This window comes from Gasterosteus aculeatus, chromosome 10 (genome assembly GCF_964276395.1).
Source record: "Gasterosteus aculeatus chromosome 10, fGasAcu3.hap1.1, whole genome shotgun sequence".
Lineage (NCBI taxonomy): Eukaryota > Metazoa > Chordata > Actinopteri > Perciformes > Gasterosteidae > Gasterosteus > Gasterosteus aculeatus.
In genome coordinates, this window is record NC_135697.1 from 7,774,721 (window position 1) to 7,799,980 (window position 25,260).

The following is a 25,260-nucleotide window of genomic DNA, read 5'->3' on the forward strand; positions in this document are numbered from 1 at the left end:
GGTGGCTCGGTTGGTGCATTGTAAGAAGTCCAGCCGAAAAAAACCCCGGCATTGAACAGTGCTCCTCCCTTCAAGTGCCCAGAGCTGATGGAACCCCACGCCCTTTGACGCCCTCGAAAATATTTTATTAATACATCCAGAGAACGTTAAAAGGTGATATATGATTGCAGTATATTCCCCATATGATCCTTTTATAAATCCAAAAAAAATGGCAAAATACCGTCTAAAGAAGTCAGATTTTGTGTTTCAGTCTGCATGGATTTCACTCTCCCAAAAACAATCAATCAATACCACAAGTTAATCCATGACTAGGAGTTTATTTTACAACTGAGGATAAAAGAATTCCATTCTGAATAACCGGGTTGATGACAAAACCTGAAAATCTATCATTGGGTGAGAATTTATTCCTTCAAGGTTATTTACAGGACCGTGCATCAGAGCGGAGGCCATTAAAAGTCTGTCATTTTATGTAGACCTCATCAAAGGACCTACTTTTCACTGAAAAAGGACATCGTGGTCCAACAATACTCTGTAGTTTATACATTTCCCCCCATATTTGTCTAGAAAATAACATTATAAAAATGCACACAGTACAAATAATGTTGAACTGTAAAGAGCAAGATATGCTGACACACATGTATACATACTTGCTGATTATTCATACAATAACTTTAAACTTCATTCATTTTACAACTGTAGCTTCACAATAATAAAATTGGTAGCCTACTAACGCAAATACTGTACATATTGAAACAACCAGGAACTCATATTTGACCAATATTCTAAATATTTTGTATGAATTGCTGGGATTTAATGACAAATACAAAATAATATTATAGTCCCCCAAATTGCAATGTTGATCAAGAGATACAAAATTAAAAGTTGATGTGTCATTTTTACAGCACATTTCTTCATCAATTTACACTTCCTTAAAGTGCTGAAATCATCTCATTTTATAAACATCACCTTTCGCACGGCTACTTTCATAACCAGTTACCTTCATTTTAACAGCTACGCCTGCTATTTGAGAAAGAAAAAGGATATCAATCTTGTATTTGACATAATATGCTCACTGTTTACATAAACATGCAGAAACTGTCTCATAAATAATAAGCAAGTTGTGTTCTATATTCATTTCGAAAAAAATCATTGAAAATCAGTGTTCAAAATAAGAGCGTGGTCCAGTTTTAATCAACAGATGGACTTTTCCCAAAGGCTCAGATCAGATGCAGTGCATTAGGAAAGCAACAGTCAGTCAGTGACCATGTAGTGCTGTGGCTGCTGCAACTATTTGGTACGTCTATGTCACCAAAAAAAAGAACTACTTTTACAACTTAGCTTCAAGCCTTTGCAGCGCGAGGTCCTTTCATTTATGAACAACTGAATATAGTGTACAGTATCAACCACGTTGTCATTACGATATGTGTCAATACGGTTGCGGCACCATCTGTTATGACAGATTGTAGCTCAGAGTTATAGTGCAACAGTATGTCAACAATCTGTCATGCTATCAGCTTCTTCATTGTTTATCAATCTTCTCCAACTCCCTCACAAAGATAAGATGGTCCTCAGGCGACTTCCCGTGTGTTTTGCAAAGGTGCAATTTGATTGCATGTTTGCTCACAAATGTCCGATTGCAAAGTTTGCACAGATATATTGAGCCAGCGTCGTCTTCTGTATGTCCAGAGGTGCTAAAAGTCTTGTCCTCTATTCTGCTGACTGCTTGCTGCTCAATTAAATCTATGGAAAGCTTTGAGAGGTCCTTCAGGGTGAACCCAAGGTGGGACTCCAAATGGTGAATGTAGGAGGAAGGAGTCCTGAACTGGGAAGCACAGTCACCGCACAGAAACAGAGGTTGACCAGACTCAATGTTCTTCAGGAACTTTGTTCCCCCTGTTCGCTTTAACTGGTATTTTACATTGGCCAGCCAATGTGAGATAGTAGTCATGGAGAGACCAGTGAATTTACAGATGTGGACCCGTTCCTGGGGCCCCAAGTCACTAACCACCAACTTCCCGTCAGCGGCCTCTCTGAGACTAGAGACAAACTGGGCCTGGAGGATCAGGAGGTGCTGCGGATTCCAGTTTGACTGTCGGCCCTTCCGTCTTTGGATGGGAGACAGTTCCTCAGAGCTGTCCTCAAAAGTACAGCCATCCAGGTCAGATTTCTCAGAGATGGAAGAAGCGGTCGTGGACTTTGGTGTCAGGCGGCCCGTCAGGTTTTTTACCATGTCTGAAATATCCATCAAAGCATTCTCCCGAAGGAGCGGCGATGACGACAGGGAGAAATCTTTGGAAGCTGGTTTGTTGTTGTTGTTTACGCTGCCATTGTTGTTTGGTGCAGAAGCAACCGTCGGTGTACTTCCGTTGGTGTTTTTGGATTTCGTCAAGTCAATGGGCTGATCATCATCATCATCGCAGTACTGACTCACAGGCTCAGCTGACTTGACCTGGGCAGAGGTGCTGTTGATTTTATAAAGCATTGCAAAAGGGTCTACGAAGGGGGTGGCCACTTTTGCAGCTTTTCCCAAGTGGTTGTTCATGATGGACTGCAAAGCACAGAGAGGGTTGACCAGTGGTTGTTCAGGTGAGTGATCAGTTATGATGCTCAGGATATTACAGCCATTGCTGACAGTTTTTTTTGGTGAATTGCCTTCACTTTTTATCTCCCTCTCTTTTTTACTCGCTGTCTGCTCGCCTTCTCTACCTCTCAACCCAGGCTGGTCTTCTACTACAGTATGCTTCACTGCCCGTAAGCTTTTTTCAGGATTGGGTGAAAACCGTTTGTCTTTAGGATTTGGCAATGGAGACTTTAGAGACCTGCACTTGCTTTGTATGGGCTTTTCCTCTTTTTCACCTTTCACTGAAGTTTTACCTGTCACTTTCTCAACCAGCTCTTCCATGGCCAACACATTGCTCTTGTGACTTGGGGGTGGCGAGGGGCTGTTTGGTGAATGGATCAGAGTGTTTAATTCAGAAGACAGTACCTTCAAACCCTTGCTGCTGAATAAAGGTTGGACCTGTGCAAAGGAGGGCAAGGAAGACTTCAAGGATCCATGGAGTTGGTAGGCAGCATGAATGCTGGGGTATCCACCCCACGTTGGTGTGCCTGTTTGGGCCTTGCTGATTGCACTTGATACTGTATTTTCCAAAGACTTCAGGATGTCCAAACCGCCTTTCGGGGCCTCTTCCAAGTCTTCTTCTCTCAGATATTGGTACGATCCGGCCTTTCTGGGCTTGTCTCCTTTTTCAGGAGGATCTTCTCGCTCCTCTTTTATTTGTTTCTCTGGTTCCGTACCTTCCATTTTCTCATCCTCAGCCTCGTCATCCTTTGCTTCTTCGTTTTTCTCCTCAGGGTTAGTGGGCTGCAATGGGGAGTCGGGCTGGGACTTCCCATTCGGAGCTGGGAGTCGTGTTGTAGTCGGTGGCAGAGGAATTGACTGAAATTTCTCCTCAATAACAGGTTCAAAAACTAACTGCTTACCCTTTTTAGAGGCTGAATTGGTCACTTTGAGAAAGTGCCCTGTGACCATCATATGTGCTGTCAGTTGCTGCAGGGTGTCATGTGAGCTACCGCATTCCATGCATTTGAGAATTTGGGCCTTGCGTGCCTCAAACTGCCAAGTGTAACTGGCGCCATTTTGGTAACCGTATCGGTTGTTGGGAGTGACGTAAGGATTGGCCACTTTTTGGTCTTTGGGAGACTCTCCCAACAGTATACCAGATGAGACGGACTCTGGTGAGCTTGGGGACATCAAGTCTTGAAATGCTCTTTTTTTGGTTGGGGGTACCAGCTTTGAGGTGAGGGCAGGCATCGGTTCTTTTAGAGGCACTTTCTGATAGTGTTTTGTTTTGATCATATGAACACTGAGGTCTTGCAAGGATTCAAACGAGTGGCCACAGTACATGCACTTAAGAACTTTCTGGGCATCTTCTTTGCCTTCCATCTCCAGCAGAGACCGCTTACGTGGCTTGGACCACCTTCTGCTGCGATCGTCCTCCGCGTCCTTATTGTCATCGCGGTAGTGGCCCGTCTCGTTCATGTGCACCGTCAGGCCAACCAAGGTGTCGTAGGCGCCGCTGCAGTCCTTGCACCTGAACTTGCTGGCACCCGTAAACACGGGGCCATAGAGCTTGTTGTTTTGCCTGTAAAGCTGCACGGTACTGAAAAGGCTGGGCTCAGGAAGCAGCTGGTACGGGGTATGCTGTAAGGTTTTGGCCAGCGCTGCCTGGTGCCAGTCATAAGCCAATCCCCCTGTGGTTCCAGAGCTCACGCTGGTGCCGCTGTTGCTCGACACTGCTCTGGTGCTGGCGCTGCTGATGGTAATGTTAGCGGAGGCTGAGGCATTGCTAGTGCTACATCTGCTTTTTAAATGGATGTTGACTGGGCTGTGACTGTCCAGGAGCCCGTTGCTCCCTTTGTGAGTGCTGCCATTGCCATTGCTGGCTGCGTAATTGTTCCCTTGTTTACTTTTGAGCATGTCCAGAGCAATGCTGGACCAGGAGGCATCAGAGATCAGGTTTGCATAGACAGTTTTCATTTTGGACAGACTGTCCTGTAGAGAGAGGCCATTGATGGACTCTGTGCTCTCCCCATGCTTCTCCTCTACCTTGTCCTGATCAGTGGAGGAAGACGGGGTCTTTAGGTCCACCAGATGATCACTGGTGGTGCTGAGTGGAGAGGCATACCCAGCGTCTGGGTTAGTGCCATTGCTGATTGGAGAGTTCTGGCAGCTGTACTGGTCACCTGCTTCCTCGTCATCGTTGAAAAGATAGTCTGCGTCTTCCTGACCATCCAGAGAAAGGCCATCATCTTGTAGATGTTCCTCTTCATCGATCGCATCCCCTTTGAACTCGTCCTCAGATCCATAAGCTAGAAAACACAAAAAGAGTAGAAAGTGCCATTAGAAATTGCTTTGCAGAGTTTTCGGATACATTTTGAATAGAACACCACCAATTATGCATCTACCGCCCTTACTATATCAAGGTATCTGTAATAATCCTAAAGAGATTTCTCCATTTTCCCAGCAGAGCAGAGGATTTTGCAACAATAAAGTGGCAAACATCCATATCTTGACAATGACAAATAGTCCTCTTCACCGCGCTGCCTAATGAAGCTATTGAACACTACAGCTCCGCCAGGGAAGAGAGCAGAGATGAGCCACAGCAGTGTTCCAGCTTGGTTTAAAAACTCGACACAAGCAACATTTTAGATCATACAAAGAACAAATACTCAGCGCTGATGATACTTATTAATCAATGAGGTGAGATCTTCCCAACACAAATGCAGACTTTTTTCCCCCTTTTCACAATTCATCCAATATAGAAATATTTAAAACCCTAGTCAGCAAATTGAAAAGCCACAGCATTTACCAGCCTCTGTGCAGCGTATTTCATGGTCTATTTGGATGCTGTACAGTGACCACAGATCCGTGTCTGACATTGATTTGCTCTATTCCGCCACAAATACTATGGATTCACAAGTAAAAGAGATAGTGGAGAAAAATGCCAGCTGCATCAGCCTTGCCGAGCCGTGGTTGGCCGGAGTCAACTTGGCATCGGCTGTGGAAGTCCTCACAGCGTGATGCAAGGAAACGGCCAGCGGACATGACAAGCCGTGTTGTTACTGTCTATGCTCCCAGAGTGCTCACGGCTTCAAGTGTGCCATTTTAAAAGGAGAGAGGGAGTCATAGTGTCAGTGGGAAATGGCTGACCGCTCTCAGCAGATAAACAACTTCCACAAATGGTTTGTATTGTAAAAATAATATGACCAATATAAAAAAATGATGTCTTTTAAAAAGGAATCATTTGCTAGAAAAGGGGAAAAGTGAAACGCTTTGCAAATGATGCTGGAACCACATTGGGAGGAGAAACGTTGCAGAGAAGAAAGGAGAGCGAGAACTGGAGGGTTAAACACGCCAAGGCAGCTCCCCCCAATCCATTCCTCGTAAGATGCTTGTCTGAGGTGCCAGAATCGGTCTCCAGTGAGGAGGCAGATGTGCTGTCAGCTTCAAACAGCATGTAGCTCTCTATCCCATAATCGGAATGGACATAATACCTGATGTCTGCGAGGTGCCAGTTACTGCCTGGGAAAAGCTGGAGGTCCAACAGCTGCAACTCTCAGCGTTGTATGCGTGTAAAAGTCTGCATGTGTGTGTGTGTGTGTGTGTGTATGTGTGTGAGAGAGAATTGAAGTGCTGAAATGTACAGCATTCCTCTTAATTAAACTATTCGTTAGCGGGGTTGTTTTCTCCTCACTGTGCGCTTGTAACAACACGCAGGCACTTCTGAAAACATTCATCTGAGTTGGTCGCCAAGTAACAAATGCAAACTTTTGCTGCGCCGCAGCTTTCTTTCAACCGGCGTCGTGTGCAGCCCACCGTGCTGAGACACACGCTAAAACCGGACCTTTCCAAAATCAACGTGGTGAGTGTAGTAAAGACAAAGCCGCCAAGCTGACACAGTGAGCAGCACACACACCGACACACACAGAATTCTAGTCTTTCCCTGCCATTCTCCGTATGTTGCCTTGACAGGCATCAGTGTCAGGAGTGTGTCAGCGTCTGCCCGAGGTGTCCGTGTCCGCGCAAAACAAGCCAGAGAAGAGGTGGGAGGGGAAAGTAACAACAACAAATACAAGTCAGCCATTTATTTATTTATTTATTTTTTGCACAACCTCCTCCTCCTTCACCATCTGTGTCAGAAAGGCTGCGGGTGCCACCGGCGGCTAATAAGGCAATCAGAGATGGAAAAGATGCTGACACAGCGGCTTTCGAGCGTCACTCAGAACAAAAGAGGAAGAGGAGAGGGTGGGAGCGAGGGCTAGGGGAGGGGATTAAAACGAGGGTGGAGGGGAGGAAGGGAGGAGGGGAGGAGTGGGGGAAGGTGTCTGTTGTGGTTGTCAGTCAAAAACGTAAGCCCACTTTGTGCTGTCAGGGAGGATCGGGAGAAGAGGGGAAGTTTTGAAAAGAGAGGAGAAAAGATGTGTTTAGGCCAGCGAACAAGAGGTGTGTGTGTGTGTGTGAGTGCATATGTAACAGAAAAAAAAACAAGACAGAGAAACAAGTTAACTGCTTCCAAAAAACGAAATACAAAACCAGGAGAGAGAAGGAAGGGAATTCATGCTGCGCGTGCAAAGTTTTATATGTGTTTGTAGGATACGTGTGTCTGATCACTGGTCCGTGTGTGTAGTGTTATAGCGTGTCAGGTGCATGCAGGGATGCAATGTGGCTGTCGGGGGGAGGGTCAAGGCCATCTGCGTCTGGAGAGGAGCCTGCCGCTATTGTGCCACGAGTCCAGGGGTTCTTGCTACAGACAGGTGACACCACACACACACACACACACACACACACACACACACACACACACACACACACACACACACACACACACACACACACACACACACACACACACACACACACACACACACACACACACACACACACACACACCTCGCCGAGGCTGTGTCCACACACAACTTCCTTTTTAGACACATTTGAAAGAACAAATGGGACTAAGTTGAGGGGAAAAAAATCCCTCTGTACTAAAGCGCATGCACACGCATTGATCATGCAAACATGCCTGTACTAGACGTTGCTATAAAACCTCAATGCTTTCTAACTGAAATGTGTCCATAGCAACAAGTACAAAAAGTTGCCATTGAAGATCTGGTTGGATTTACACGCTTGTGTTTTTCCTTCTAATTGGATACACACGGATTTAAATTATTTTGCCAATTTTTCACAAGAAGTTAATTAAGTAATTTTATGTTCTAATTTTGTTAAGGAACGTGACGTTTGAGTCGATTTTGGCAATATTTGTAAAATGTTAATTATTATTATTAATAAATGAATCCTCAAAGGAATTTATCAAAAGAGTAAAATATCCAACACTATCTAGAATGCCTAAACACACATACATGTTCTTTCCAACTATGCCAATCAGTGGAAAGAATTCTTAAAACTGAATTTTCAATTTACAGTTACATTATACAAAATGTTAAAATAACTTATAGTGACAAATCCAACAACCCTCGGCTGCTGACAGACACACTGACGGGCTCTAAAGGGTGAAACGAGACTTCTCTTTCATACACACCCACACAAAATCGCAAACTTTCCCCTCTAAACCGTCTTCATTTATTCATGTTGTCTCGGCGAAGCGGGCAATCCCGGCTCTCATTTGCAGTGCTAATGTCCAATTCCGCCAGCTTTCACCCCGCTGATTTACCCTCGCGTAGCCGGGGCGCCGCATTCGGAGCGGGGCGGCCGGCGGGGCCCGGCGCCGTTTAGTGGCCCTTCAAAATGGGAGCTCTGGTGTGGCAGCCTTATTTCTCTCCCCCGTTTCGCTTTGTCACCGGCCCCTCCATTCCCTGCCACTCACCTCTGATGGCTTTGGACAGGCCTGATCAGTGTGTGTCATTGACCTGTACGACGTGCGCGGTTGTGTGTGTGTGTGTGTGTTTCGGCGGAGAGAAGGCTGTAAATAAAATGACATTATTATTTCCTCTGTTCCATCATGTAGAAAAGCCAATTATGGTAATGCTTAGTATGTCAGGCAATATCTGTCTCTCTCTGCTCTCCCCAGTCTCTTCATTCTTGCTCTTTTTTTTCTTTCCTCTGGGATATTCGTGGCTGTGGTTTCATAGGACCTGACAGTCTTTGGACTACTCCGCCGACAATGCACACTGAAGCGATCTGGCACAGACTTGCGGCCTCCTCACCAACAACTACCAGGCCGACGGAGCCTTCACATTGCGAGTGGCCGTCAGAGGAATCATTTCACACCTACAGGGTAAAAATGATTAGGGAGTTGGTTTGATTATGATCCAAAACACTGGATCTCGCTGAAATTGAGGAGATAACCGCTCCCAACACGGTGCAGAGCTACATCCATAAAATAATCCCCGGTTAGCATTCACGCCGCAGCTTGCTTGACCAGACAGGACAAAGCCCACCTAATAGCTGTTCCGCGCGGCACCACCCTCTGCTAACCCACATGGAGTAGTCCACCATATGGCACGATAGCCGCGGGGCTTCTAATAGATTGTGTGTCGTACAAATCCACCTTCTCAGCTTCCACCAGTCTTCCGGTTGGAGAGGGAAAAAAAAAGAAAGAAAGAAAGAAAAGAAACAGCTGGTAAAGTCTGTTCTTCCTGCTGGTGGCTTTCTGCAGACATTTTGAATTTAATCATTTTCAGCTGTGACTACAGACTGTGTGTCGCTGCTTTGGATTCTTTATAAAATATGAATTTAGAAGAATGACCTTATCTGAAACTTACAACCGTCCTGAGGGTTTCCACAAATGTTTCCAAGTAATTTGCAATTACTTGAACTCACATTATGTTAATAGCCTTTTAAATGGGTCACTTGGATGGTGCATTCTACCGCTGGCTCAGCTTCATTAGACCACTACGAGCACAATACGTGTGTGTGTGTGTGTGTGCGTGTGCTCAGTGTGAATGAGTAACAGCAAATGATCGCTGCTCACGATAGACCAGTGATGAAAGAAAAACAAAGAATCTGGAGAACCGGACCCATTTTCTTCGAAAGAAAACAATTTCCATTGTTTTCTCAAATTGTTTTGCAGGTTCCTCCCCTTCTTTTTTTTCCGCCCACGTCTCTTCAGATCTCCTGTGAGCCAGTTTCGACACGCCATGACAGTGACTGTGGTCTATAAATCACCTTTTCCCTGAACTGTCAGTGCCTGCTTGCTCTGAGATGAAACAACAGCCATTAGATCATCGGCGCGGCAGATTCCAGCCTTTTCCGCTCTGCTTTTCAGCCAAAACCCCCCACGCCCAACAATCGAACATTTCTCTGGTGCTGCGCACACCATCTGGTTTGTTTTCAAGTAAAGTACAGAATCAGATAATGCATTACTAATGCTAATTAAAGATGACGGGAGGGAGATTTACAAAACCCGATGCCAAGCGCTGATCCAATGTAGGTTGCATCAGGCAGATGCCATTTTAGAGAAAATATTGTCAGTTTCTTTAACATCAATAAGAATGCTGCCCGTTTGTTGCAAGATTTAAATGTCGATATTGTCCTAATCCATCGTCGTTTTACACTTTGCCTGACCACACACCTTTAAGTAATTTAATTTTTTCTATTTTGGCTCAATCGTGGGGCACCGTTTCGTGAAAGAGGGTGGAGGAATTTAAATTCGGGGACTAACCAGCTACCGGCACAACACAGAATCCCCCTTTCTTCTCAGATGCCGTCTTGAATTCACCTGCATTGCCCCTGACAGTGGAGCTTCCCTCGGCTACACAACAGCTGCTCCCATCGCTTAGCAACAACCAGTTGATGGATGACCCCAAAGATGGATAATTACCATAAATCACTATGGTTGTGTGGAGAACAGAAGCAGAAAATCATTGTAGGAAAAGCCGGCTGAACCCCAGTCTAAACTAGTGTGCCTGGTGTTTGGGATAACTTTGCCCCCCCCCCACCAATTTGTTGAATTGTAGTCGTCAGTAGATCCCCGGTTGGCAAACTACATCAAAAGCGGCCCTGGATTTGTCTATCGGGGTCATTTAGAGCTTTTCTTCAGAGTGGCCAGTGTTTCAGACTGTATGAATAGGGTCTGTAAAATGAAACTTGGTGAAATGACTCATGGGAAAAAACCTGTCCTGAAGGAGTCGGGGACAAAGAAAACAAAGTGGGCACAGGAAGGAAGAAAGGAAACAGCCAAGAATGAATGATGGCAACAATGATGCGTTTAGTGCTGCAGGGAAGATGAGGAGGGGGGAGGGAAGGAGAAGCACAAAGAGGAAGTGTGTTTACAGCCTGAACATACGTGTTTATGCACTATGTGTGTGTGTGTGTGTGTGTGTGTGTGTGTGTGTGTGTGTGTGCGAGTGAGAGAGACGGACAGAGGTAGACGGAGTAAAAGGAGACTAAAAAAGGAGAAAATGAGAGAGCAAGGGGCCAAAACAGGGTCACAACCCAACCAGTTTGGCGTAGCCGAGTTTCGTTGCACAATAAGCCATCAATCAACCTTCTCCACGCTGAACAAACCCTCAATTCACAGGAGGCCATCCGCTTTGTACACTGCTGAGGAGCACGACATAGAGAAGCAAAAGAAACAAAATGTACACACACACACACACACACACACACACACACACACACACACACACACACACACACACACACACACATCAATGAATCTGATGCTTTAATCTCTGGAAAACTAGAAAATGACACAATCAATATCTTTGAGTTGCATGTTGACCGGCGAGTGGGTGATCTAGCGTGACCTCCTAAATGCTACGCTAGTCAGTAGCGCCTTTCTTATTTCTCTGCAATGGGCCGTATACTCCTCCCGACACTTTTGAGAATTTCATTTAGAATTAAGCGGGAGAAAGCTCTCTGAACTAGCCAGCATGCTAACGCAGAACATTTTAAAAGTGAAAGGTGCGACACAATTGGGCTAATAAATTAGCTTAGTGAAGTTGAACTTGAGCATAATTCATATTACAACTACTGATGAGTTTTGTGTTTTAGGAGCTAGGGTCACTACTGATGTAAGACACAATGGTGGCGGCCACACAAGTATTATAAGTAGTCTTTCTGGATTAAAACATTTCATCAGCTCCTCACCAGCCATTTCTACTTCTCTGGAAGATATTTAAAACAAACCAGAAGCCAGATAAGCAACACAAGACTGAACACAAGAATGCTGAGGACTTTGTGGGAACGTGACCTCGGAGACCAAAAAAAATCAGAACTCGGAAAACAGTAAAGGCACTTCAGGGAAATTAAATACAACCGCAAACCCTCAGGGCAGGAAGCTGCACAGGACGACCAAATGTCCTCAAACACTTTAGTACTTTTAACTGCACGTCTCATCGGGGACATTCAAAAGTGTTATCCTTAACGAATCACCAAATATTCTTCTTCATTCTGCCCACTAAGTGAGTTAGTCCCGAACTGTGTTCCATTAAACAGTTCTACCGTTTAATTCCAACACTAGTTTAAGATTTAAAGCCTTATAAAATGCATGGGGGTGTAACTAAAATAAACAAATAAAAGCACAAGCTGAATCACACAAAGGCTCGGAGTGTGTACGTGTGCTGCGTGCGTGAGCCATTTCTCTCCCTTTCCTGATGACCACAGCAATAAAGTGACAAAAGAAGAAATGACGGGAAGGAGGAGGGACAGGGGAGCTGAAAAAAGGTCCCTGGAGAAAGTCAGTAAATTATGTACTGGGCTCTCAAAGTGAACTAGTATCAGTAGCCATCTCAGCCTGATTGCGTCTGTGGGCGACTATGAATGCCTGAATGTGTGTGTGTGTGTGTGTGTGTGTGTGTGTGTGAGAGAGAGCGAACAATGGCTATGAACAGCTTCACAGTCAGAGAGGGAGGCAGGAAGAGAGGAAGCAATCCTTCAACAGAGGACAATATCTGACTGTGGACAGACAACGACCGGCTGGAAGGTTCTGGAAAACGAGAGAAGCCTCCCTCACATTTCAGCTCCAAACGCCGCCTCCCAAAGTGCCCTCCATCTGACACGCACACGCACGCACACACACACGCACACACACACACAAATGGCACCATAACTCCATATCCGCAATCAATCTGAGCCATGAAGACACATCCATCTCCAGTAATGTTAATGGGAGTGTTTTGGTGGTCGGAGGGGGCGGAGGACGGGGGTAAAACAGAGGGTATGCGACTGCACGGCTGACCTCAGAGCAGTGTGAGGTAATACAGACAGAGTGAATGAAGAAAAAGCGAGAAAAGAGCTGCGCGCATTTGTGCGTGCCGTGGTATATTTGTCTGCATGTCAGGGGGTCATGTGTGTGTGTGTGTGTGTGTGTGTGTGTGGGAGACAGACTGATGGCTGTCAGCTTGCATCTGGCAGAGAAAATAAATTAGGCTTATGAAGACAAATGAACAGGCTACGGAAAGAGTGAACGGGGGTGGAGGGGGAGCGCGACGGAGCGAGGGGAAGGAATGAAGAGGAGGGAGACATAATGAAGGAGAAAAGAAGGATATCGCGAGCGCGCGGTGGCATCGATATGAAAGGAAGGAGACGGAGCTCCGTTTGCCAACTGAGAGAGTTTCTGTCGGCAGTGAGCGGCCGATCATTAGGAAGGACGGGCACGCAGACAGGCCTGCTGCTGGCAACAAGGGAGGCTTTGGCATCCCGCTTCTTTGCAAACATACATGTGGGTGTATGTGTGGGTATGTTGGCTTGTGGCTTTGGTTGAGCATTTCTCCTCTTTCTATAGAAACAAGCCAACGAAAAAAAAAGCCACAATGCAGCTTTGATACGAGTTATCGCTGGGCTTGTGTCGGTGCTCTCCGTGTGCGTTTCCTCTGCTTGTGTGTTGGCGTCAGCGTGTATCCATGTGTGTTCCATCTCCGCAGATTTGTCAGTGTCTATCCCCTGACACACTCCCCTCGCTGCGAGTGGAGGAGCGCTCTCGGGGGGGCTTTGTCACGCGGCGGCCTGTTCTCTTCCTGAAGGCCTGGCGCCCCTCGTTTGATAAATGACACGTGTCATTCTGTCAGCCCCTGCCATCCGGGCTGGGAGGCCCCGAGCTGATGTATGGCCGCCCAGGCTAAAGGAAATCAGAGTGTTTTGGCAGCGCCCCGAGAACGTGGCCTCTCATAAGGGGTATGTGTGTCTGCCTGACTGTGATACCGAGTGCATGTTTAATTATGTGTGTGTGTGTGTGTGTGTGCCTATTAGTGAGCGTCTGTGCAAGTATGCGTGCGCGTTGCTCTCAACCTGTCAGGCGGACGGGCAGAGGGAGACAAATCATCGTCATGGCCGCCCCAGCTGTTCCCCAAATTTGGTGCGAGGAGGAGAGCAATCCTGCCGTTTGAGTTTTAAACGACTGATGCTTCCCAGAAACAGGAGACACACACACACACACACGCTGAAACAAAACTGCAATAGGAATCAAGCCAATCCCAGAAGGAAGCGACAGACAGCCGGAGTGGATTTCTTGAAAACAAACACGCGCGTGCGTACACACACACACACACACACGTAAACACACATGCTTCAGTGTAAACACATGAACACAAACTTTGGACAGGGCGCTTTGCACGTAAAAACAAGCCGTACAAAACAAAAACCATAACCACGTTTGAATACCGCATTTATACAAAAGCTAAACCCGGCGTCTCTCATCATCATACCAAACCATTATCGTTTACAAGCAAGTCGTCCTCGCTAGCCCATGTCGGTGTCCGGACAGCTACGCGCCAAACACACGCACAGGCCTTTCCTCGGTGGAGGACGGTCCCACCTGGGAGGTTGTGAACTCTGTGTGACCCCGTTTGATTGGGCCAAACCCCCCCACCCATCCACCCACCGTCCCACAGGGGAAGAAAAAGCGGGAGAAGGGAAGAAACGAAACAGCGTCGTTAAGCCGTGAGTGATGAGTGGCAGCCATGGGTGACATCCTCCCCCCTTCCTTTCTCTCCCCTCCACTATTCAACTGATGTCACTGTCCCCCTCTCTCCATTGCCTTGCTACTTTTCTCTCGCTTTATTCACCTCTCTCTCCATCCCTCAACCCCTCAAGTCATTTTTCTTTCACTCCTCTGTTGCTTTGCCCTCCTCTTTTTCCACTCCCTCATCCCTCCCTCCTACGCCCCACTCTTCTCTCCCTGGTTCTTTTTTGTCCCCTGTCACTCTTTTTTTTCTCCCCTTCCCCCCTCCCTTAATGCCCCTCGTCTCAGACAGACACACACACACACACACACACACACACACTGGTGCCTAAGCTCAGTTTTGTCTAGCTCTCTGGCCCTGGTCGTGTAGACACTCAGCTCCTCCATACATAATAGATCCCAAATATCCAGAGGAGGGGGTTCACATCGTGTCCCGCTCGGGATTGTGCCATCAGCACCGCTTCCACACTGGCTCCACTGTCTGACGCCGCAAGCCCGACTGCCGGTTTAAAATAGTTTTAATGAATATGCGAAAATGTCTTTTTGAACCCACCTCTATTCTGACAGGCCTGTCCAGCCGCGTGTGTTAATTTCCAGTCCCGAGGAAGACACTTTTAACGGCTTAAGACACGTTTTCAGGCTCTCACAGAAGGTGTTCTGGACTTTTATAATTGAACCTCAAAGCCCAATGTTACAGCGTGTCTCTTTGGAAATGGAAGGACGGAAACGCATCCATGTAGTATTTGGTTTCACTCTGTCCCGCAGCAAAAAAACACACAAAAATGTAATGCAGATTGCTATAAACCGGTTCAGCAAATGTGCACGGAAGAATGAAAATTCCTTCCTCTCTAAGGCTGGTAAACGTCGGTGAGAAGAAAGTGTAGGAGATAATTGACTGGACTTGATGAATTTGATGCTACTCCGCGCGAGCCATCCTGCTCCTTGATCTTGTTTAGTTGGATCAAGTTTAATTAACCAATCCCGACGTGCACATTCTCCCTTCTGACAAATGCTTGGCACTCAGCCCACAAAGGGAGCTTAACATTATCGATACTGTTCGGTGCCTCTTGCGTGTGAACAAAGTATCGAGACAAATGAACACGGCCCGTAATTATGTTGTCGTCATCTTCCAGCCGGTCCAAAGCGCTTGCAGGCCTGGAATGCACCTCCCGGGGGCGTCTCACGCAGCGAGGCCGCGGCTCCCGTTCCTCTCGGATTCTAGTTTTTTGATTAAAGGAAATACTGTGCAGAGCCAAAGCTGTTCCTATTCAGACTGAACTATCACATCCAACCTGTTGGGCATGACGGAGGACTCTTAATCAGGTCGAAAGCTCCACAAATACCTTCCTGTTGTCGAGTAGAAGAATGATGGAAGTCATGTTGATTGTTATGTTGGTGTTAAATATTGTTACCAGTACTCACTTGGGAATGTCACTTTAATGTGCATGACAGAGATGTTTCCTAAATCAGCAGGTTATTGTTAAAACAGAGAAGTTAAAGTACAGGGCTCCAACTAGGAGGCAAGCCAGGGAACAAATGAAGGGAGAGGAAAAACAGAGTCATTCATTGAAAGAGAAAAACTAAAAAAGGTACGTCACCCACACACCTAGAACACTCACACTCACACTCATACAAACGGGCGTTTTGCCACAAACACTGTCAGTAATCGACGCACAGTTCAAACAGCAGACGCCGATTAAAAAGGAATGCTGAAATGAAACACGCAAAACCTACTTAGACACGTTGTTCACGCAGGGTGCGGTAGGGAAAGTAGTGATGGCTTAATGTAAAATGTCTCTTATTATAATGCATTTCATATTTCAAAGTACCACACGCAAAAAGTCACTTCTACCGAAGGTGCAAACCAGCGAAGAGGGAAGTGAGCGGCAGCGATTGGTCAGCTTAGCATCAGTCCTAGAAACAACAGGCCAGCACATCCAAATACGAGAGCTGGCGAAGCTCTAAAAACACCCGAGTGTAAAGATACCAAAGAGAGACGGATGGAACAGGACAACAGCCGCAAGACCGGTGATCAGAAACCCGCCGCCGGGATGGACGGCGAGGCCCAAGGACTCAGGGTCTGAGTGACGAGAGACTCACACACACACACACACCGGCACACGACCCCCCTCAACGCTGCGCCACACGAGACAGACGGCGACTTAGAGGGACACAGCGGAGCTTAAACCCCACACCACGGTTGTCACCGTCTGAGACGACGCGGCGGCTCAGGGAAGATTTGGGAGGAACTCCTGGAGGCAGCATGTGGCGTTGTCCTCGTCGCTGTTGTTGTTGTTGTTTAATCAATTGGGTTCCAGAGACATTTCATCCCTCTTCAAGCGCCCATCAAGCCGACAACTGCCTAGTAATTACTTTGTCCCCCCCCCCCCGAGAAACATTGTGGTCGATGGGTTTCTGTTCGATATAAATGGTCAAACAGAACTGAAAAGCACACAGCATGCTTTGATTATTTTTCCCCGGGAGGAGAAATAGGTCTTGGAAAAATTGTGACCGTCATGTGTTTAGACTTCAAAAGGAAATGGCACAAGATTTAAGTGCCCTGTGACCGTGCAGCAAGAAGTGTGACTGCTGCATGTTGCCGAAACCACACTTTTGTAAACAAAAGCGCTGTAAATTGTGAGAAGGGGGCCAGTGTGCCTGGAAGTGGATATTATACTCCCCCTTTTCAGATGTGCACTTTGCGTTCTAGTAACCAGTTCACTGAGTCTCGAGCATCCGGTGAGAAAGCGAGAGGGAGCGATAGACGGGGGCGAGAAACATGGGAGGTAGATGAAAGAAAATATGAGCAGGGTCGAATTGAGTCGGTGAGATAAGAGATTGATGACAGATAGGGAGATGAGATAAGGTTTACGGGGGAAGAGGGGAAGAGCAATAATCCCTGCAATAAAAAGAGGGGAGTACGGCGCTGACAGCAGACCAGGCCGCAGCGTGACCTTCCTCGGGGTCCGACCTCAAGGACAAAGTGTCATCGGTTAACCGTATACGCACCAGCTGCTTGTCTAGGGATGATACTCAATGCCTCTACACACACCTGAGACGCTCTTTTCGGGACAGAACCTTCTGCCCCACCGACGTTTGTCTACTTTTGAAAACCCTGAGGCCTTTGAGCCACGTAATAGAAACAAGTGATATGAGACACTGGTTTGTTACAACTGTGCTCAACATGCCAAACACATACGCCCTCTTTAACGGTTTCCACTATTTCCTATTAATTTGGGCTTGTTCGCCTCTTTGGAAATCAGTAAGACACTTCCGGTTGTTAACTTTGAACAAAGGATGCAGAGGTATGTTGCTCTAGTTGTGTGCTGGTGAATTTGAACGGAAAGTGGACAATGTTTAAACGTTCTCTCACGACAGCACAGATGAGCAAAGCAGTGTTCGGGTTTGTCCGACAACTGATCGGCTAATTTAGTTCCCTGTAGACTACAGTGGCAACTGAGCTGGTGCTTCTGTATCCAGAATATGATGCGTCCTTTTATTCAATAGTTAATACACATAAATGAACCATTAAATAAAACAACATGGTCGTTCATTATAAAATACGTTTATTTTTGCCAGGTGTATTTGGCTCAAAGGATCAATAATATCTACCTGACAACAGCAGAGCACGTGTTCTGCAGTACGACACGGGCGCATGTAATCAGCCGCTAATAACACGATGGGAGTCGCCGCCTCCGCCGTAAATCAATGGGCAAAATAATTGCTAATACACTGCTTATCGATTAGCGTGCCCGCCATGCTCTCACTTTCCGGGGGGCGACCGTGGCTAAGAGCTAAAGCAGTGACAAGGGTAAAGTCTTATTTCTCAAAAAGGCACAGAGGCCGACAGCTGGGCAGGAGAAAAAAAAAAAAGGACTGCAAGGCCTCGGCAGTAATTCTTAATTGACACCTGTCAGTGCGACGGCAGCAGTCACAGCTGCCGCAGGAGAACGTCTACCCGGGTCCTGTTCACCTGTCACTTTTAATACCTTTTCCTCAAAGCCCCTTCTTCCTCCCCCTCTGTTCTCCCCCCCCCCTGCCCCACACACACACCCTCTCATACCCATCCACGCTTCGCCCCAGATGTTGGAGGCTGGTAAAACAGCAGCGGGACGGCGGGCTCGCCCCGCCTCGGCGCCGTCGTTTGAGGTGCGCTTTGTGGGTCGGGAGGCGGCCTTAGATTAGCCGGCTGGGCTCTGGGACCCGAGCATCAGCGAGAGGCGGGAGTACGGGGAGTAACGCGCCTGATGTGGTGGCCATGTTTCTGTTGAGTGCGATCGCCTCGCGCCACTGCTACGAGGGCAGTTTCTAAAATCACAAAGTGTGAGTCCTTTCTGAAGATCACCCAGGGGAAATGTTTAGACTTTAGGACAAACCAACAATGGCGAACTGGCGGGGACACGCAGAAGCACTCGGGTAACATTACATTGGAACTCATGAGTAAAACCATAAAGTGGATTCACGCTAAATGACTGTGACGACAGACATATAAAAACGGCTGTGTTGCAAGAGGAAACGTAGGAAAACAGCAGCAGGCGCACTGTGGACTGGAGGCTACCCCGAGGACACGCTGACCTCCGAGTGTACCCTGGACCTCCCGTCTCCTCGCCTTAAATCATCGCTTCCCATTTCTTTCCCTTTTCCTCCCTCAGCCCACTTCCCCGTGTCGTCCCTCGTCTGAGCCTCAAACAGCTTGAATTATCAGAGAAGTGGCGGGGAAATGATTCAATGAGGGAGCTGACGCAGCCTCTCTGGATGTTTGGCTTCCCACAATCCCTAAACAGTCAGAATATGACAACCAACTTCAAGTACAATTTGTGTTGCATAAAAAGGTCAGTTTAATTACTGGAGCTTTCAATTTATTAACTAACCCTATGTGGAGAATTAGAAACTGGTTCTGTTAAATCTCTATATAAAGCAAACTATTAGCTGATAAATCGATTAGTCGATCAGAAAATGAATTGACAATTACTTTTTTATGATGAAATCTAAATACGCCACCTTTGGGTTTGTTAAATGAATGTATGTCACTACACAATTCCATTCATGTAATATTTCCTATTTCTACATTTTCCATCCCGACCGTGGGCTTTCGTTGAGCAGCGGTCTTGCTTTGAATCACAGCCACGGTGTCTTTGCGAATGGAAAACATGCATCGTTGAAAATCAGGGGCAATAAGCACACGCGAGAAGCGTTAAAGAGCGAGAGGGCGCCGGGGAGTTTTCCCCTCATCGTTTCCTCCGCTTCTTTGTCGAGGCTCCCGGCGTCGCGCTTGAGGGAGAAAACGAGGTCCCCCTGCCTCCCCCGAACCTCATTAAGCTGCGGGATAGATTTACCTCGCCGCTGCGCCTCCGAATGCCTTCACGTCGTCGCCCCGCCGCAGAGCCTCGTCCACGCGCGCCTTCATTCCGACCCGCTCTCTTCCACGAGAGCAGTCATCGATCTTCATTTGTCACTTAACCTCCACGAAGATGAGGACGTGGGAGTGTAGTTGTGCGAGAGTGCGCGCGTTAGTGTGTGTCTTTGGGTTCCTGAAGGATCGCCGGCCGTGACGCCACATGCAGATGAAAACGCGGGTGTAGCGGAGTGTGGGACGGCAAATACACCCACTGACTCCTTCACTCAATGTCACCTGCTAATGACACTTTACATACACGGCCTTATCACAGATCAGGATGTTTCAGGTTCTCGCTCACACACACACTCACGGTCTCGTCTGCAGAGTTTTCACATCAAATAACATCATTTTTCCCCCCCTCACAGTCGGCTTCCGACAAACGTCATTAAATACTTTATCAGAAAACCCCCGATAAAAACCAACACGAGGTTCCAGGCCGATGGCTTCTTAGATGACAGGCGCCGTGAGCTAAATTCAATGCAAAGTAACGACAATAACAACAACGAAATGCACTAATGCTGCTCGGCTTAGTTCCCGCTCGGTCTCTCTGTCAAAACAAGCCCAAAGGCAGTCGGTAGAGAAAAAGGTCAGAGAAGCATTGAGCAAATATTCTACAGTCAATGGAGAGCCAACCGAAAACTAGCTGCACTGCACACACGGGAAGATGTCACTTGCGGTGCCACATCATCATGCACTTACATAGTAAGCACAGGTGTGTGTCTGTGTGTGTCCGGCATGGTGTTGGCTCCAAAAGTCACACAACTGGATTTGTCACGTCAAACTGCAGGCTTTAAGGCGCACACCGGAAACAACCGTATGTGCCTGTGTGTGTGTGTGTGTGTGTGTGTGTGTGTGTGTGTGTGTGTGTGTGTGTGTGTGTGTGTGTAAGGAAGTGGCTAACGCCGAGTTGATTACATCAAGGCAGCTTGCAGACTTGACACCTTGCTGAATTTGTAAGCATTAATCGGTGGGGCCCTGTCACTGATCCGTCAGCTACCTGGATAATTAGGGAGCGTGGGTAACGATGCTGCCGGGAAGAAGGGAAGATCAACTTCTCCCCCACTCACCAGTCATAATTAAGAGACTTCTTTTTGCATTGAGGTAGCAGTAGCGGCAGCGAAGGGGGTGAGGGGGGGGGGATCTCTCTCTCTCTCTCTCTCTCTCTCTCTCTCTAGGCAGCCGATGATGTCAGGGGAGAGGCGGCGATCGGCGTGTGCGCCTCATGGCGGCTTCAATCCGGACAAATGTTGCGGAGCGCTTTAATTAAACGTGCTGAGCTAAGCTATGCAGACAGATCATTAAAAACGTGGCGCTGAAGTCCGTTTATTGGAGACACTGAATCACGCGCATTAAAAGAAATTAACGGCATCTTCACAGCCCGCCTCCCCCCCCCCCCGACTGGAACCAGAACACTTGATTTATGTTTAGAGCGCTAAACTTTTTAATTAGCGGCGTCACTGTGCGAGTGGCCGAACCCAGCCAGTTGCCAAAGACATTTCTATCAAGGGGGGGAGACAAAAGGGAAACTAATTACAGTACCAAGCCGGGAGGGAACGAGCCGCCACGCGGACGTGTTTAACGGTATCACAGCATGTCGCCTTCCTCCGCCTCCGCGGCCTCCGCTGACTCTGCCAGTGGAGAAAGACGGCCCGCTCTCATCAACCGCTTCTGAACTTCCACATCCAGGAGTGAGCGAGTGGATTTCAGATTCCACCTGAGAGCAGTGAGCCCAGAGAAGTCCCCCCCAAACGCTGCACTCCTCTCGGGGATTGGTCAGTGAGTTTTGCCCCGCCTCTTCCTCTCCGTGTCACAAAAACGACTTCTGGGCAAGAATAGGTCATCTTTTTTTCTTCTCCTTTGCAGGAAGAACCTCTTTGACTCCTCTGGGGTGAATTCAGCACCACACTGTAATCACACTGACGGGGGGAACGACCGGTTCACAGAATAGAATCAACCGCCATCAAAACTGGCACCACGAGGAAGGCAAATGTAGAATTACTACTTCTCTGAATGTCTCCTATACAATGTTAAGTGACCTAATTACTGGTTATCCAGCTGTAACATGTACAGAATGTTGCCCTATTTAAACACGCTACTGATGTTTCCTTAGTAGATCTGTAGAGATATGTGCTGATGACAGCAGCTACAAACATTCTAGATCAGTAGATCACCCCATGAATACATTTCTTGAATTTTAAAAGAATGAATTTTCAGTTACTGAGGAAGTAACGTCGTCAAATTGTTTATTTTGTCCGGCTAACATTTAAAAAAAAACCACCAAAAATATTTCAGCGCTAAATTTGACTGCACATAATCAAAAGGCAACACGGGGACAATAGCATCAGTTGTACACTTTGTTGTCGTCCTCGCCTGGAAAGCTCAACGCCAGTTAAACAAGGAAATTCATTACAGGACGAGAAACGCAACTCGCCAGAAGACGCCGTCAGAACGCTGCTCACGCGTTCCGTGTGATCCACCTCCCAACACATTCTAATTCCCATCGTAATTAACCTACGAGAATTCACTGCATTGGTTTACTCGAGGTCCTGTGAGAAACACCTCAGCAACACAACAGCAGTTCGCTGCGGGGAGACAAGGGGGGGAAGAGAAGAAAAAAAACAGGAAAAATGACAACAAATGACTGCAGCAAAAGTCTCTGCTGCTCAAATTGCACTGCACTCAACTGCCAAAACTAACAGATGCAGTAATGTGGTTCCAAATGAATGAACACTGATGTATTGTCGCTGGTCATAAACTAGATAGTGTACAGCGCCATTACAGGGTCTAAAAATCATCACTGTGACTGATGAAACAGAGCCCATTTAAAATGGCATACAAAGATCTCTCTCTCTCCCCCTCACTCCCTCCCCTCGTCCCTCCCCTCTCTCTCCAGTAGAGATGTTAAAGTTTTCAGATTGACCATGTGTCATGCGCTGGAAATAATGCAGAGACACAGACTGCCAAATTGGGATTAACCATTACTGCCTGTGATGCATGCGTCTGTCACAAAACCAGACAATAAAATCAATAGTCAGGAGCGGAGCCTGAACGAGGCCCCTTCAGAGCTCTGCCGAGTGACCATCAGAGGCCGGGGGAAAGAGCAGGAAAACACTGGCTTTCATGGCCTCTTTTGGGGATTCCACCGCCGTTTGTAGCGGAGGTACGAACCGACACTATTCGCTCTCAGGCTTGTTCTTCAAACACATTTTCCTCCATCCATCACTAAAGCCCGCCGTCAATTAGAAATTACAGCCCCAGCGAGTTCAAAGTCTTTCTGTCACAACCTTGATTAAGTCTGCTTAACCTCACATTTCCACCGCCTGCTTAACATTCTACAGCTGTTTTATTCGGCTTTGGTCATTACTGCACAAACTTCAAAGGCTCCTCTTTTACACCCCCCCCCCCCCTCCCAAACCCCAGTCATTTGGAAATGCATGTCAATCACACACACACCGCCCGGGGACATCAAATGGATTCAGGCAAACATGTGATTCTCTCTCTGCACAGTTTGTGTCCGGTCAACTTAGCGACAACGTGACGGCCGTGGCCATCGGAGGGGGGGGGGCAGAAGAGGCACGGTGGCAATGGATGTTTCTGAAACTATAATATTTACTATGAAAAGACAGTCTTATTCAGTGTTAAGAAAGCTCGTGGTGCCGTAGGCGTGATTTTAATGTACTTATCAGCCCTTTAATGTGCAGAACGCCGCCGTTGCATCCGACCTCTTGACCCCTCGCGTCGGATTTACGACACTTCGTCTCCCTCACGCACGAACACAGAGGTCAGGTCAGGAGCTAGAAGTGGCCATTAGAGGTCTCCTCTCCTCTCCACCCTGCAGTGTTTTGGGGGCCTGTAGGAGATGCTTCTCTCTGTGATCTCGCTGCGCCCCAGCGCCTCCTCCCTCCCTCCCTCCCCCTCTCCCCCTTCCTCGGGAATTAACTCGCAAAGTATTTATCCCGCTTGAGAACTTTTCTTTCAAATGTGTCTTTTCTCTGCTCCTCGGCGGGGGCGAAAAGTTACCCTTTGAGGCAGTCCGGCTGCCGGCGCGCATGCGCGTTTTCACTGGTGACTGATTTACTGATGTTCATCGGGAACGAGCGGATCAAAGGCGGCCGCGTGACAGGCGATCAATCAGGCGTCAAATCCGGAACCGAGAATCAGCCACTTTTCTTTCTCTCTCCCTCTTTCCTTTTTCTGCCTTTTTTTTGTTGTTTTTCTTTAACTGGCACCAACACAGTGAAACACGTTCGCCTGTAAAAACGAGATAAGATGAGCCGTGTTCGTTTGGAGGACTTTGATGCCGGCAGCCTGACGCACGATCCAAAGCCTCGACACGGAGGTGCGCGTGTATTCTTTCTCAGGGAGCGAAGGATTGTCTGCGTAACCCCCCCCCCCCCAAAAAAAAAGACAAGGCGCCAGACAAACACGCCTTGGCTGAGTATTAATTTTAAGGGCTGATTCGGCTCCGAATGCCTCCACGGACCCGGTCTGACCCCCCCCCCCCCCCCCCCCCCTTTGGGAAAACTTGTTCCGCACATCGAGTCGGATTCCCGGGGGCCGGTGGTCGTGACCGTGGGGGAGAATAATTGTGCGTGTGTTTCTGTTTGTGTTTGTGGAGCCGGGGGGGGGCGCTTACCTGCTGACCGCCGCGGTGCTTCCTGCTTTCTCCTCGGCATGCTGCTGCAAGACTTCCCGCTGGACTTTTCATGCAGAGATGTGAACGGCGAGCGAGCTGCAGGAGGAAGCCCGACGCGAGGAAATCAACAACAACAACAAACAAACAAAAAGAAGAAAAAGAAGAAGCAGTGGCGGTTCTTCAGCGGGGGGGTCAGGAATGACGTGTAGATCCCTGGCGGGGCGAAGAAGTCTCTGTACGTCGGTCGCAGTTTAATCTCTACAGATCGTTTTTTCTTGTTGTTGTCGTAATAATCGGTATGTCCGGTGAGAGCGGAGCTTTACGCGCCTCTTAGAGCAACAGCCGAAAAGTCTGGCTCGCCCGTTAACTTCTCCCGATCACTGAAACTCATCGCGGGCCGGCGAGAGGAAGGAGGAGAAAAAAAGGCTCCGCGCAGATCTCCGCCGGTCGGGGGCGGGTGTGCGCGCGGCTACCGGAGCTCCGCGCGGTGTTCCCGTCGAAATGGGTTCACAGCCTCACCGGCGTCCTTCGTGCCTCGAGCCCGAGACGAGGAAACGGAGCCGCGACTCACTCGGCGGCGGACAGTGAACTGCGCCGCGTTCGGTGCCTCGCTTCGCGTCCTCCGGCTCTCACGGTGCCCGCTCCGCGCGCTCCGGTCCGCGACCTCCGCTACAGTCTTCAGGAGGGAGGAGGAGGAGGAGGAGGAGGAGGGGTGGGGGGGTCAAGAAAAGAGTGACACGTTAGCCTGGGACTCGGTGCGCGTCAGTCAGTCAAGTGTGTGTGTGTGTGTCCGCGCGGAGAAA

At 47.9% G+C, this 25,260-nt stretch overlaps 1 protein-coding gene across 3 annotated transcripts in view; it reads right to left on the reverse strand.

Annotated features, from left to right (window-relative positions):
• Positions 1-297: 297 nt before the first annotated feature.
• The window catches only part of LOC120826446 (teashirt homolog 1), a 39,346-nt gene continuing 14,383 nt past the window's right edge, over positions 298-25,260 (reverse strand). The window contains exons 2-3 of one of the 3 annotated variants that reach the window (XM_040188737.2): positions 24,458-25,133; positions 298-4,872 (exon numbers count right to left, since the gene is read on the reverse strand). In XM_040188737.2, the coding sequence (XP_040044671.2) occupies positions 1,520-4,872; positions 24,458-24,497 (3,393 nt within the window). In that variant the 5' untranslated portion in view covers positions 24,498-25,133 and the 3' untranslated portion in view covers positions 298-1,519. Of the gene's footprint in view, positions 4,873-19,759; positions 19,890-24,457; positions 25,134-25,260 lie in introns of those variants that run through there. The other 2 variants (XM_078081422.1, XM_078081421.1) reach the window with 2 other exon arrangements.